At 38.9% G+C, this 16,300-nt stretch overlaps 1 protein-coding gene across 9 annotated transcripts in view; it reads right to left on the reverse strand.

Moving 5' to 3' along the window:
- CLEC16A (C-type lectin domain containing 16A) overlaps nucleotides 1-16,300 on the reverse strand; it is a 59,710-nt gene that overhangs the window by 10,410 nt on the left and 33,000 nt on the right. For 8 of the 9 annotated variants that reach the window (XR_013184520.1, XM_077187179.1, XM_054644040.2 and 5 more), the window contains 5 exons: nucleotides 15,551-15,671; nucleotides 11,143-11,294; nucleotides 10,237-10,441; nucleotides 9,364-9,531; nucleotides 3,903-4,049 (listed from right to left, as the gene is read on the reverse strand). Coding sequence is in view for 8 of the 9 variants with exons in the window: in XM_077187179.1 (XP_077043294.1) it covers nucleotides 3,903-4,049; nucleotides 9,364-9,531; nucleotides 10,237-10,441; nucleotides 11,143-11,294; nucleotides 15,551-15,671 (793 nt within the window). In the remaining variant the exon portion in view is untranslated. Of the gene's footprint in view, nucleotides 1-3,902; nucleotides 4,050-9,363; nucleotides 9,532-10,236; nucleotides 10,442-11,142; nucleotides 11,295-15,550; nucleotides 15,672-16,300 lie in introns of those variants that run through there. The other variant, XM_077187182.1, reaches the window with a different exon arrangement.

Consider the following 16,300-nt stretch of genomic DNA (forward strand, 5'->3'; position numbering starts at 1 on the left):
ACATTTTCTCTTAATTAACATGCAATTTGTCTTTATTTTGTTCTCATCTATCACTGTTTTATGTAAAAATTGGTGTCTATGTTCCAAATCTTATTTCCTGAAACAACTCTGTGAAGATTTACAAGTATCATCTCAAATATATCAAACCCTGACCAGTTTAAATCTGTCAACAGACTGTAACTTAGGACACTATAATCACAAGTTCACAGTATAAAAAGCTGTGTGGTTTAAGATGTTGCTCTTAAAGAAGGTAGTTGAGGTAGTTTCCTTGAAGTCCAGATAGACATCTCCCCTTTATCTAGTCTGGCTTTCTTGTCTGAAGTTCCTGAGCAACCCAGGATGCTTTTCATGCTCAACAGCTTGAGCAGGTGCCAGAACAAACAGGGGAGCCGGGAAGGAGGGGCAGAGAGGGGCACAGACCTTTGTGTGTGTGTTCAAAATGGAATGGGAAATGAGACAGAGTTCAATGTGACAGATGGCAGCAGCATTCAGGGGCTACCTTGGGACATAAAACACATTTTGGTAACTGCTTGCTGCTCATCACAGACTGGTTACTTCCTCCTCAAAGGAGCTAATTCACATCAGGCAAGTCACTGCTGAGAAGCAGAAGAGGAAAGGCATTTTAGCTTCAACTGTCCTCAAGTGGTTAAGCTAAGGGAAAACCACTGCTTTACACAGAAGTGGGTGTATACCAACAGCTGTTTCCATACCCCAGCTGAGGGGTCAGCATGACCTGATATAACACAGACTGTGCTCATGGCACTGTCACCTCCTTCAGCAGAGTTCTGTTCATGCACAAGCCCACAGAGCAGCCACCTGCACATGCCAAACAGAGCCCAGCTTTCATGCCACATCCCTGGCAAGTTTCCACTATAGATCAAAATTACAAGTAAGTACTACAAAAGGGAGAATATTCAAACTCACAGTTAATGCAGAGACACTGATCCCAAGAATGACACTATTGAATGGACACTGAGATTGGCAGAAAGTGTCAAAAGGGCTCTGGGGGTTGGGGAAAACCCTTCCTACATTCACACCTCCCAAAAGACCTAGCTCCAGGGAGTTCAGAATTCTCACTAGTCTGTAATAAGGACCTTGAGACACCATCAGACACTCAGCCACAGGTTTTAAACCACTGCTTGTGTCCATTATTGCCTGCAACTACACTAAGCAGTTTGGTACAGACCAGGGCAGCAGCTTTGAAGAATTATGCACACTTATTGCTTTAGTCTGATTTTAGGAACAGTTTCTGTGCATTAATGAGATTCTTCTAGAAAGAAATGAAACTATTAGATATGCTGCAGCTATGCACCAAATACACTTCCAACACTAACAGCCAACATATTAGTCTGACCTGACCTCTGGTCCTTTGAACAGCCACATACACGGCAGGGATTCTTGGTCCTGAAGGCCAGAGCAAATATGGTCCAGCAAAATCCCTAAGCCACATGCATGCACCTCAGTACCAACTGTGCATTATCCTACTGCAATCAAATACCTGCTCATGCACATAAAGCCACTGTCTTCCTCTCTGTAACTGCCCTCTGAGGAGAACCAAAGTCATCCCTGCAGCAGGTTAGTGCAAGTTCTGATTTGGGACTGGAGCAGCTGATGCACATTGTCAGGTTCATTCCCTCTGACTTGGCTGAAGGGGACTGAGCCCAGTGGTAGGAACCAGAATTGGACCCTCACAGCCACATTTGCTAGAGCATCACATAAAAAAAATAATCAAAGCACACCCAAAGCCATTTTTCCTGCACGACACGTGACATTTTGCACATCCTTTATGATTAAGTCACAATGAAGGTCGAGGTGGGCAGTTCATGCAACCTAACTGGTAAAGTGCATACTGAAATCAGGCACTCCAAAATACTTTTCCTCTGGTTTTGGTCTGGGTTTTTTTCATTATTTTTATCTTTATTTTCAGGGGTGAGGAGGGTAGAGAAGAGTTTGGTGTTTATTGTTGCTTGTTTTTGGCTTTTTTTGGAAATCAATGAGCAGCCTCCTGTCATCAAGCTTTTTAAAATGCAATTTTATGTTACACAAATGCCAACATATTGTGTAAGCAGACTGCAATTTTGTTAACTACAGTCTGTGATGATACTTCAATAATTCACTATCTTTTTATACTTGATGAGTAATTGTATGTTCTGGATCTATGCATTTTTTCATAGAAGCCAGATTATGTGTGCTTGAAAGCCCTCAGTCTGAAACAAAGCATAGTCTTGCTTGATATTTTTGTGAACTAGCTTATACCTACAGAAATATTACAGATTCTTTATTTTCATTTCCTTTACCACAGTTTTCTCTTAGATACTCTTGGTAAGAACCTGTAGCTGCATTTCTCTTTCTGACCATAGAGGATTCAAATACAGCAGAGGACACTGTACATGAGCCTTTTTACACTGCTAAGGAGAAACATGTCATCAAATTGATGTTTTCTTGTAGTGCAAATCCAGCCTGAGGGTTCTGACAAATGACAGCACTTCTCTGTGCAATGACTACATATTACCTGGGCCATGAAGAGACTGGGTAACAGCAATCACTTGGCAACAGAGAAAATAAATTTTTTAATAGATGGTATATAAAAAAACCCCAACTTTTATTCTGAAATTACATATTGCAGGACTATTTTGACCATATGTTAGTCTCTCAAGGTAATAGATGCTTTTTAATCTAGAGTTTGGCTGCTAGAATGCTTTAAATATTTATTGTTCCTTAATTTCCTCAGCACCCTTTCATTACCCTTTCCAGCAGTATTTCTTGCAGGGAGACTAACTTTAAACATATAATGCACATTGGTCTGCTGACACTGTTCAGTGAAACCTAAAAGAACTCAATACCTAAAAAAGTTGCATCATTTCCTGTAGGACTGCAACAAATTTTAGATATAGATGGGCCTTCCAAATAAAGGCAAAATGGCATCTCTTAGAAGGGGTAGCCAGAACAACCCTCTCAAGGAATGATCAACATTGTAAGTGACCATTAAAATGAGGGCTTACTTGAAAAGGTCTCGAGAATCAAGTTATCTCTATTGTTTTATAACCAAAATGAGGTAAACTAGGTCACTTCTAGCATGAAAGCATTTCAGGATGCACCCTTGTCTAGTCTCCAGCCTCAGGCTTTGCCTCACACAATTTGCACTCAGAACAGACACTGCTACAAGATTCTCTACAAATACTACATAAAAGGGAGGAACAATGCAAAAAGGAGTTCCAGTTTAAGCACACCCACTAAATATACTGACCAATGCAAACACATGCAACCTACATTTGTGAAAGTTACACTGTCAGTCTATTTATATTGCAGCCTCTTCTGCACCAATGAAACAGCCTCCTGAAATGTGGAGGTGTTCAGCCACAAGAGTGTTATTGCAAAAACTTTACAATATTAACATCCTAAATAATTATTTTCAAATATTTCATATTTGGCCCATTGTTATAAATTACCCTGAGGATCAGATAAACACACAAAAGCAAATGCCACCCAGTTCAAAAAAAGGTTCTTCATGTATAAATCAACTTATCCCTCCCTATGGTGGAAGGCTAACAGTGTATATTACAGATTTATTCAAAGCAATACTTCAGTTAAAACAAACCACTGACAAAAAAAAAAAAAAACCTCAACATTCTAAACTGTTTGTGCTAGGAGAGAAGTCAGCAAGCAGGACATTATTTCACCAGTACTTAAAGTCTCTACTGAAAGAAGCCAAGTATTTAGAGCTCCAGAAAGCTGAAGAGATCACTGCAATTTATACTACAATTTACTTTTAATTGGCTTAGTTGATTAAGTGATCTAAAACCATAAAGCCCTACTCTTTGAATCCAATAACACAGCAACTTAATTCTACAATGAACTGCTCTGTATCCCTTAGTGCCTAGGCTGAAGGTGTGAGTGAATACCTGCTGGGCTCTGAGCAGCAGAAGGAGTGGACGTTGAGCTTGCAGTCACTGAGTCACAGCGCCCTGTGCTGCCACTGCCACTGGAAGGGGACGGTGACGAGAGTGGGGATGGATTGTGCTGATTTATGCACTGGGCTACAGCAAAGCCTGCAAAACAGGACAGTGAAGTTTACAAGTTAAATATCAATTTTAAAAGAGTTAAGCTGTTGAACAAACTGGGAAAGGGTAAAAGCAAATCCTGTATCAAGGTGGTGCCGACCTCATGTAGTGTCCCAGAGGATGTGCCCTCTCTCACCTTCATCCTGGAAACCAGAAAAGTCTGAATGTACCTTACTGAAAACAGCCTACAAGTGCTGATCAATGAATAAGGAAAGAGAGTTTAAGGGATTCAAAGCATTTTAAAACTTAGAGATTGCACAACAGTCAAAACATATCAAAACTTTCCAATTTTTGATATAGTCAATATATTCACAGATCACAGACCGTAACATGATAAGGAAAATAATTTAGTCAAAAGTGAACAAAAAACCCTCTTGGATAGAAGACCTACATTTTTTACTAGACATAACTTCAGAAAATTTTAATCAATCACATCTAATGCTGGCATTCAATTTCATCCAGCCTCTCACAAACTAAATTTTTTCCAGTCTGAAGACTGGAAAGGTCTATACAGTGTCCGAAAGCACTTCTTAGATGAGTCATTTTCTGGCTTCTAGTGTAATACTTCTTCAATCTCTTTGCAGTGTAGCATCCTTTTCTTTCCTAACCACCTTGCATTCATTCCTTTCTCCTTCTATAAGTACACACCTATAGCCACTCTTCAGGTTTTGCTAGCAAACAGCTTTTCAGAAGTTGATGCACTTCTCACAGCAAAAGAAGCGCCTTCAGCATGGGCTGTAGGTCAGGTGAGGTACAAGGTACACCACGTTTCTGCTTCTGCAGCTCTCCTCCCTCTCTCCCGTGGGAAAGTGCTAATGCAGAAGTTTTTTTGGCGGTCCTGTGAATTACTGAAAGTAGCCACAATGTGGACTACAAAACACCTAACAATAATCTAGTTGCTACCTTCACTGAACAGTCAACACTGAAAGAGAAAGTATCTGACAATCAGGTAAGACTGAAAACACAGCACACACTTCTTTATCCTTTTATACAGGGAATCTCCCTTGGCAGTGGATGGATGGTTCACTCAGAGAATCTCCTATATAGGGAAGGTGCTGGTGCCATACAGGATGCAACCACCCAGAACTCAGTTGAAATGGACATGTTACAAGAAGCTCTGAAAGCTCTGAGACGTAGATATACCAAGTCAGGAAAATGCTGTTAGCAGCAACACACAGACAGGCTGTGCTACAAGTGAAAACAACAGTGATGAAAGCACAGAAGAAAGCTCACAAACATCTGTCCTGTTAATAATCTGACTTGATCTGTAATCCCACCTCCTACATTCTACCTCCCACGCTTACCCAAGAATTAGACTCAAAACCACTTGCAGAAACACAATGCCACCTGAATTTCTGTAGCACTGCAGCATAGCTTTAGATAGGTATCTAAATGTTATTTTTACCAAGTTAAATGACATTCATTATGTTCAAGATGAACACCACTTGAAAGAACTAAATCACTTCCAAGGCAGGAGAGATCTCTTCCAGTGAAAAACAAAGTATTTGGAAGGAGCTAATTGTCCTATAAATGTAAATAAATCCACACATTTTATTTCAGAAACCAAACTGATCGACCTACAATCATTTAGGTAAGTTAAACTGAGTTTACACAGTGGCTCCTGAGAGTCTGCAAAAAGTTAACCCGAAACTGAACCACCTCAAATGTGAGAGACTTCCATATGTACCACTGGCCCTGAGCACTATAGTTTTTAATCACAGAAAATGTACATTAGGTTTTTCATACACAGTTCATAGTTTGAAATATCAGTTAGGATGGGGAAACAAGGAATAACCAGTGGACTTGCGACCACAGAAGTGAGGCAAAGCCAACTGCTAATGTGAATGAAATTAGAACAGTTCCTAAAGCCCCTGGTAGAGAAGAGCTTACATCAAGATATTTAGCTTCCCTTACAGTGCTGGTAAAAGCTGCACCTGTGGATAAAGCATTCCATATCCACAGAGTTTGCACTTCAAGGGAGAAGAAACCTTCCACCCTCACCAGAACAGCAGAAAACAGTAAACAAGGTCTCCCATGACTGTCACAGGGAAAACTGGTCTGATTTAGCAGGATTGCCAGCCCAAAGCTTCTGCAAAACAGCACTCACGGATTCATGTCCTTACATAGGAGCATTTGCTTCAAAATGACCTCAACATATTTTTTCTCCTCAGATAACTGCAAAGGAAGAATTTTAAGTGTGCTAACGGAAGCTAATTTAGATAGGAAGGAAAGGTAAGCCTAAATAATTCAAAATACTGTAACTGGGAAACTACTGACCAAGAAAAAAAATTCTAATCAGGAAACTTCCATAGGAAATACCTGCAAAGAAAATGTGAACAGAATTAATCATAGCTACAGGAAGCAAAATAACAGTTAGGAAGTTAATCTGATAATGACAGGAATGTTAGTTCATATTACACAAAGGGTTCCAAACCTAGGGATGATTTTTTTCCCTTCAGACTTTAAAATGAAGATGGTTATAACTTGCTCGCCATGCTAATGTTAACAAGTTTTTCTCCTACTTTTTTCTTCTCAAAACCTTATTATCATCTACTAAGATATTAACAATGAATAAAATAGTAAGAGAAATCTATTGATTTTTGAATCTTTTGCTTTTCAAAATAAATTTACTTAGTAGGTAAGCAACCACAGTTGTTAAAATATTTAGATGTACCTTTTGCTGGAAATCGTTAACATTTCCCTTAAGACACGCGGGGCGTATAAATCTCAGAATAGAGCTGATACTTGAAACTAATTCTTGAGTTTGCTTGAAGAGGAAGTCATCATTTATTTACTTTCAATAGAAGACCTTTGTTCACAGGGCTCCTACCAAATCTGCTGGTTTCTTTAAAAAGAGTGTTCTTTATTTACATAGATTGCTTCAGAAGTACAATATGTTCATACATAGCTAATAGATGAGATGGTGAACAGTCCAGCCAGCTACACTATCCCTAAAATGCACTAACATTCTAGCAAAGGTCAGAAACTTAAAATAGACCTTGGAGTATACTCATAGACATGACTTCATGACGATAAAATTGATCAAGTGAGGGATTTTGCTTACGTTGTTCCCTGCTGAGAACTGTCCAGTCCAGCAGGAGATAACCACAGCATGTCCCTGCCCTTCTCACTGTGTTCAGGGAGATGTTCTGAAGCATGGTCTGTGACATTCTCATCACCCTTCATTTGTCCTGCACAAAATCCAGTTTCAAGCTATGACAATCCTCATCCTCTTTCCCCCAGACACCAAGATTTTAACTTTGCACTGTGGAACAATGAAGGAAAATGAAGCCCAGTTTGACAACAATAAGGGAACACAGGAGGCAACTGCAGGCTCTCTAGTGATATATGCAGAGCTTTATACAGGCACCATGAGAGAAACTGAACCACACAACTACAATGAGTGTTCTTGAAAATTCTAAATCCATTGACAATAGGAATTAGGGAACTGATTCAATAGCTGTATCAAAGTTCACAAACTGAAACTTGCAGGAGGAATGAGAATATTTTTGTGATTGTTAATTTCTTAAAAACCATGCTGGATGTACAGCACTGACAGCCAATACAGTCCTAACAAAAGTAGTAATTAGTCTTCTAAAAATGTTGCCAGAAAAACAACTCTGCTTTAAATCTACAAAGGACATCATCACCAAGGGAAAGCATAATTTGAGTATTAAAAGTACAACCAAATTAACTGACTGTGCGAGCTCTGCAGAACTCAAACACTGGAGCTGTAACAGTTAAGAAATTAATACATGAAGCCAGTAATTTAACTGCAACTGTTTAGTAGTTTTTCAAAGCCACAAAGTTCTCCTCTTGAAGTAAAAACCCTTGGAAGCCTGATTAAGGGATAAGCACAAACAGATTCCTATAAAAATCACTAGGAACAAGGAAAGCTTATTCATTCCTCAGCGACGATAAGATAACAAACCCGCATTTGATACTGGTTTAGTAATCAGATGTAAAAACAGGAAATTAATCAATTTTTATTATATTGCTACCTGTCATAAAATGCATTTCAAAGATGCTGTACTTGAAATACGTCAAGTTGTGTGCCTCATTTCTTATCCCTTGTATCAAATAAAAGCTTCAAAATACTTTTCCCTCTGGATCTGCAAGTGGAAGTCAACATTTCCTGGATTCAAATAAAGGATGTCATTGCTTGAACAAACGACTATGTTGCATCATCCCTAGTATTCCCCTTCAAATTAGTAGATGAAGTCATTAGTTAGGAACACAAGTGCACTCTCCTTTGAGAAAGCTGAAACAGTAACAGTGGACTCTTTACAACCACACCTTTTCCATGGAAGTCTGGTCAAATAAGGAAAACACTCCCCTCACACAATATACACTTGTCTCTGAAACACCTGACTGACAATACCTATGGTTTTATAATTTCTGTTCCCCAGTCAGGTCTCAGGTAACTGAGCTCCAATTCTAAAGCAGTAAAACATCTGCGTTCTAAGTAATTTGAATTCTGTGTATTTGAATTCTGAATCACATTTAAAGAGAAATGCTGAGTTCTGTGAAATGACTGGCAGCAAGTGGTAATGAAATCTTTTGTATAATACAGCATAATTAAGTACTTTCAAGCAGTATGAGATTTCCCTTTAAAATTACTCAACCCAAAAGGAAAAACATCACCTGGAAAAGAATTTCTGCAGAGAAGTCAATTTGTGAAACAGACAATAAAGAGATAAAAAAGCAAAGAGCTCATTGGTTTAGAATCATTCCTTTAATCCCAGTTCCAAGCTAATGTTTTTTAGGAGTAGCTGTGGCCCTTTTCTGTCTTGCTCATTCTGAAGGAAATGAGGCAGTGCACAGCATTCCAGCTGTTCTCACAATCCAACATGAAAACATTCATAACCAAACTAAAGGAAGAAATACACACAGCTCACTCGGACTGGTCAGAGAATCTAAATGGGAGGTGCTGGGCTGCAGCTCCAGAGCTGTGTCCAAAACCTGTAACTTCAGCTGAAGGCTGAACAGGAAGATCCAGATGTGTTGCATAAATACTGAGTATGCAAAGCATGATTTAAACTAACTGGATTTGTAAGGAAGGCAAGGTATTAAGACATCTGGGGAAACTGCCATGGAAGTATTGCTCACAACGTACCCAGAATACACACCCAGGTATTATTTGTTTCTCTCAAGAGTAAATTTTGCCACAAGCCTCATCCTGGAGCTGTTTGCTCAGGAACACACCACAATAAGCTTTTCACTGCTTGTACAAGTTACAGTACAGTTTCTGCAGATAGAATTGCCAAAGCAAAACCTGCTTGTTAATGAATGCTAATCTTACCTGGGACTTTGTCAACAGATGCAAAGACAGAGCGCTGCACTGTCGGGTCACTGCTCCCACGCCGGGACTGGTCGTAGAATCTAAATGGGAGGTGCTGGGCTGCAGCTCCAGAGCTGTGTCCAAAACCCATAACTTCAGTTGAAGGCTGAACAGGAAGATCCAGGAGAGCTATGTTTAATCACAATTGATAGTTTTTGTTACTCAAATACATAAAAGGAAAAAGAGGTGACAAGAAAATTGATAGTTTGTTCAGGACCTAAGACTAAACCAGATTTTAATATAACTTGCTTGCATTTGCCTCTTAATTATGGTTACAAATGCACTGACAAACTAAAGAGCCAGTGCTTCTGGCAACCTTTTCTACATTGCTGTCCATACCACAGTCACACTAGAGGAACCTCAAAATTTCAGTGGAGAAGAAAAAAACCCCAGAATTACAGGAAGCCCCTTGCACTAAAAAAACATGGGAGTTATTAACAATAAAAAAACCCCTTTTGCTTTTCCCTGCAGAAATAAAGTAATTCATTAGTTACAAGAGAACATTGCAGAAAGCCATTTAAAGAGACAATCAGCTTTCAAATGGAAAATAAATGCCTTTGCATTACATTCAACCTAAAATTTTTAATATCAAGTAGTAATATCCTCATACTTGCTTTAAATTTTTTTACACGAAGCAAGGCTTAAAAGTGTGACATATCCACTTTATAAATTCAAAATTAAATATGAAACTAAATCTATTCCTTGGAAACTCAGCCCTGATTTAGAGCCTTCTGTGGCCCACCACTCCTCAGTGTGCCTCAGCCTGACATTACAGAGTGACCTGCAATGACAGGCAAGTGCTGTCTCCCAGAGCCATTCCAGGACAGCACCCACCTGCTATTCTCTGCATTTTGGTGCGCCGGGCCTGGATGCGGCCTTTGGCCAGGCGCTGCTTGGCGATGATGCAGCGAATGTGATCGGCAAAGATGAACGTGGCCTGCAGGATGGGGAAGGGCTTCGAGTGAGGGCTGGAGGCAGGCTTGTGAATGATTATGTTCAGGGCTCTGCTGTCATCCTCCACTCCAGTCACCTGCATATCCTAAAGAGAAGCAGAATGCAAATAGTTAAAGAAAAAGTAAGCTTTTCTAAACTACAGATTAAATATTAACATTGAAAGAAAATACTATGAGAATGTCCCATTCAAGCTCTTACTAAGACAGTTTCTGTGTTAAAAAACCCAGCATTATAAAACCAAACCAGACTCTGCAAGTTGTACAACTTGGATTTACTTCTTCAGAAATCAGTATTCATAGAGATTGAGTTAAATTATTTGAGGACAGCAAATTTTCAGGAAATACAAATAGCAATGGTTAAGGCAAGAAAGAGACAAATGAGAAAAACTTCCTTAGATAAGCACAGGTCATTTTGAAATTACAACCTGTCACTGTCTCTACCTGTGTAGGAAAATCAGAACTCTAAGTGAGTTCATTAATGTGCTACTTGAGTAAAGTGCTTGGAACACAATCCTAACCAGATGTGACTTCAGGGTTCAAATGAGCACAGCCCAACAGATGTTAAGGAAGTTACCCCACCAGCAACTGTCTCTGGTTACCTAAGTAAACTTCTTCAGAAAATCAGAATTGTTTTAAAAGGCAGGAAGCAGAAAAAAGACCAAAGAAACAAGGAAGCATGGTACAGAGCTTAAATATATAAGCTTATACTGGTATTACTATTTATCCAACATAAAATGTAGATTTTCAGCTCAGAAAAGCTGGCCACCCAAACTACAACTTCCCTTACCTGCAGAAGGCCTGCAAACTTAACTACTCCCCATCCAAGTCTGGCAACATCTGGTTCGACCAAACTCATCTGGTAAATATCCACAGCCAGGAATCTTTGGACTTGACCCCCATCCTTTGTGACAACTGTACAAGCAATCAGATCACTGTTATCTGAAGGAAGGAAGGAAGGAAGGAAGGAAAAAGATTACAGAACACTGAAGTTGAGGATTGTGGGGTGTGGGTATTTTACATAACAGAAAATGTTAACATATAAAAATATAACAACCTTGCCAACACATGGTTAAAGCTTCTATTCATATTTTTAATAGATATTTTAACTTCCCTATCATAGTTACATAGAAAGGGCAGGAGAGATTTTACCAACAGTGGTTCAGACATACAAGTTAAATATAAGATGGGTACTATATACACCTTGCTTTCTCTTACCACCTTCATTACCTTTCAGAAAAAACTCCATCTCAGGGTTGAAATTGCAACAGTGCTGATTTCTCTCACTATGTGAAGTCTCCAGAAATATTGTTAACAACCCCAGCCAGACCCAACACCACTGCAGGCCGTTACTTCTACCTTGTTACAAACTTTGTCTCCTGACACAAGCTACTTTTCTACAGGTTTGAAACCTATGCTGGCTCTTGGACACACTTCAATTTCAAGATTATTTGGACTCTTCAGGTAAATTGTAGCAGTGTTTTGACAATGTTTGATATTTCATTGACTTATATTGAACAAACATAGTCTCTCTTACTCCAGAAACCCCTCCAACAACCCCCAAAATACATTCTCTGCCATTTCCTCACTGCCTTGTTCCAGTTCAAACCCATTATTAATGAAAAGGGACTAAATCACCCTCTTCACACCAGCTGAAATCTACCAAGCAACCCCTAAACTGGCAGTGCCAACCCGTGGCAGAGCTCTGCTAACTCTACTAGAAGTTGCTTTTTCCTTTGCTTCATACTGATACTTTCACTCATATCTTTGATGCACACAGGTCTTTTCCTCTCTCTCATCTAGTACAACTTACAGCAAGTATAATATTGTGAAGGCAATGCAAACAGTAGAACTTATTTACTCATCCAAACATCTAAACAAGCATTTAACACTATTTTTCATACTAGAAACATCTGGAAGATAAATTACAAGTGGATGTGTACAGCTCTTCACAGTGGCAGGTCATATAACTATAGACAACAGCCATAAATTATGGTCAGGAGGTGGAAGAAATTCTTTTGTGCAGCAGGTTACCTAGAGATGTTGTGGAATTTACATCACCAAAGGTTTTCAGGCTTCAAAAATCAAACCAACTTCATCTTCCCCACAAAAAACCCCCCACAACACAAGTGAGAGATCCTTTCCAACTAACATTACTGTGAATCTACCAATTACCCTTTACCAGCAGGATCCATTCAAAATTCATTGGGTGGTAGGAAAGAAAGGCATGAAATATAGAACCCTAACACAATTAAGAGGATAATTAATGCTAACCAGTGTGAATCTACTGTCAGCTTTTGAAATTTGAGAGAACAAGTTTAATCAATAAATGCAATACATGCAGGACATGATTCAGTTAACATGAGGATTGATTGCATTAACCTTCTCACAGCCCTGGAAGGATCAAGAAATCCATAAAGGATTGGCAAATATTACTGTAAGAAGCTGTGGAGGATTTATTCCTGTTTAGAGAAGGAGCTGAGACACCAGGCAGAACTGGATATTTCTTATTTTGGTATGCTTTATTTCTTGCCTCTTTTATTCTTTAACCAAATTAATCCATCAACATAGTTATTTCAGTTGACTTGAATTCCTGGAGCAGTCCTGTTCTTCTCAAGACACAAAGTGCTTGGATTGGGACTCCTTCAAACAGGAGATGTCAGGCTGATGACTCTTTTGGGAGATTCTCAACTAACAAGCCACCAAGTAGAGCTGTGGAGTTCTCAAATACTAGTTTTTGACCAGTATTTGCAAAGTTTTTAGTGCAACAGTAAGCAGGTTAAAATACCTGCTGTACAAATTCAACTGCCCTACTTCAGGAACTCAAAGGGCAGAATGCCTTCCAGAACAGAAAGTTTTTATTTTAGACCTGACAACACCTTGATGTAAAGCATTACTGTAAGTCTTGAAATGAAATAGAAAGGAAAGTTACTCATTTACTAGGCAACTGTTACAGGAATCCTTTGAGTCTATACAACTGAATGTAGTCCATTTACATGACTGTTTCTAGTTCACAGCTGCTGAAGAGTCAAACTGTCATCCTTGATGACAAAAACAGAAGAGAAAGTGTGGTTAAACACATTTTCAGTGAACTGGTATAAGAATACTTACAGCTATGCTATGAAACAGCCAGAGATACCCAGCCACATTCAGATGAAAATATCAAGCCCAGTAAACTTCAGTACTATTCAAATTTGGTCTGAGTACAGTGAACCAGGCTGAATGGCTTCCTGGTGTGACACTGCTGCAGGGAACTGGAGTGCCTCTTCTGAGATTAACAGCAATGGCTAATTTCTCCTCATGCAAAATGAAGCTTGTAACCAGTTTGGACACAACACCTTCATTACTTGGATCCAAAATTTTTGTGAACTTTCTCCAAGAAAAACCCAAGTTTTAGGAAATACAGCAAAGGAAGGAGAGTTCATAGACCTCAGCTGCTTGCAGTGCTGAAGATGTAAATTAAGGGAAAATAGTTGTCTGTGTTTATAAAAATATTTGCCTGAAAAGACTGTATTGCAAGAAATCTTTATGAATGTAACAGCTACTCGATGTGGTCTAAATGCACCTGATCTGCCTTGGGGCTTGATCTTTAATGATTTTATAATTTCCAGTCATTCCAATTCCAGAAATTATCTGCAGACATTAAAAGCTCTTACAGAAAACTTTTAGCCCTTTGTATGCACAGCTGGCAGCCCAAGATAAGCATTAGGCTGGAGATGGTGAACGCAGCACCCCCCACTTCACAGGAAGAACTGTTCCCAACAGCAGGCAGCCCTTCTGGGATGATATCCAGCTCTACTAAACAAGAAACCAAGCAGTCAGGAATCCACCTTGTTCCCACGAAGTACATTTAGTTCAAGTTAGAGATGTGTCCCTTTATACACCTGTACCACACTCTGGGTTACTCTCTTTGCCACAAATATGACAAACTGTCCTGGACACCTTTTTTAGCTGACAACGCTCTGAGCAGGGGGGTTGGACTGGATGATCTACTGAAGTTCCTTACAACCTCAATTATTCCATCATAAACTTTTCTGAAATATTTTTAAAAAATGTTGACTGTGACGGCCTTTTAGAGCCTGCTCACTCTGTCTGCCAAGTATGCAAAGAAACTTAACTATAATGTTACTTTTTTCTGTTTCAGCAAAGAAATAACAGCTTTAAATGTATCCTCATTTACCTCTTGGCCATGGCATTTAAAACATTAAATAACAGAATGCTGTTACCACCTGAAAGCAAGCACTGAGGCTGTTAATTTGAGCTGCCAGTGACTTCCCACAGTGAGCTGCTCAACAAGACTGAAAACACCTCCAGCCTCACAGGCAGTCTAAGTGAGACAGTTATCACAAAATATGCAATTGCTTCAAAACTACTGACAGTAGAAAACACTGCAAAGTAATAGTAGCTGTAATTCTGGTGACAGCATATCCAGCAGTATGGAATGAACTTTTTGTGGAATTACCTGACTCTCTGTTCATACATTTATATATATTAATATAAACTGGTGACAACCTTGTAACTACATCTAAAGGTTCGCATTTAACATATGTGCATCAAAATATTAAAAATGCTTCTTTACAAGAAACTTGAATCTCCCTCATCAAGCTCACATAAAACATCATCATTACATTCAGGCAAAAGGAAAAAAAGAGCTATTTTGATATAGTTTTGTGGGATTTTTCCAAATCAAAACAGTAGCTGAAACTATTACTGGATCAGCTTAACCTCTACTGCCCTCTTAAAAGGATTTGTATACAAACAAGCATAAACACTGAAGGCATCTTAATGTTCCCAAGAATTTTAAAAGCCTTGTATTAATACAGATTGAGGAAAACTTGTTAAATCAACCACACTTCCAAAGTGATATTTAAAAAAGACACACAAATGTCATTTTTTAGGTCATGCTTTGCCCACTGCACAGCCTCCTCCCAAGGTATGGCACCTATGCAATCATGTGCATCCTGTGTGCTTTGTGCCAAAATGCTGATATTCTCCTTGATATTCTCCTGTCTCTCTTGTTTGGGCAAAGATTCCAACTGCAAAATACATTTTTATGCTGCAACACACAGTGGAACCTCAACACTGGGCTACTTCAATTCAGGTAGTTTAAGTAAGAACAGCAGTAACAAGCAGTTTAGGAGGAAAAAAAGTCAGTAATTTTTGTATCAGACTATTTAGGAAATTAAGGGGCTACTTACTCAAATCCAGAACATCATCTGCCTTGATCAGATCTCCCTCCCTTGTGAGTGGTAACTGAGTTTCCAGCTCACCTTGCAGGTGCAGGGACAGTGAACGGAGCATAAAGAAAACTCTGATTGCCTTGAGAAATGAAAGAAAAGATCATCAGAATATTTTTACACCCAGTACTACATATTTTAACAGAATCTTATAAAAGCCAAAGTATATGTTTGTAACTCCCAAGTTTGCTGTCCAGCAGTAAATCTTTTTATTATATTTAAAATTGAAATTAAAATTTTAATAGCTTTTACATTGGAAAAGTAGAATGTAATTTCCAACTTAGTTAAAAAGGAGACACGAAAGAAGCTGAAACATGCCATTTATTTTCAGTGAAGTAGAAGCAGCAGAGCCTTTGTCTCATTGGCACACTTAGATTGTGACTGATAGGGAAGCAATTACAGGAGCTGTTTAAGCAAAAACAATCTTGGAATATTTTTATTTAATCATTATTTAAGACTGATTGTATTTGAAATACTTCTATGCTACAGACATCTACACAACCAACCTTCAGAGACTCTCACATTTGGAACTTAAAACAGTAATAACTTTTCTGGCCAAGTCTAGCTAACATGTTTACAAGTTAAGAGAGAAACAGAGGGGATTTCTGCATTTTAATTTGCTGTTCTCACTAAAACTAGCCACATGTAACTTTCTCAGAGCACTTAATTTATATTCTCAGAAGGTCTTCATCAGGGCAAAGCATTCTGAAA

Source organism: Agelaius phoeniceus, chromosome 16 (assembly GCF_051311805.1).
Source record: "Agelaius phoeniceus isolate bAgePho1 chromosome 16, bAgePho1.hap1, whole genome shotgun sequence".
NCBI lineage: Eukaryota > Metazoa > Chordata > Aves > Passeriformes > Icteridae > Agelaius > Agelaius phoeniceus.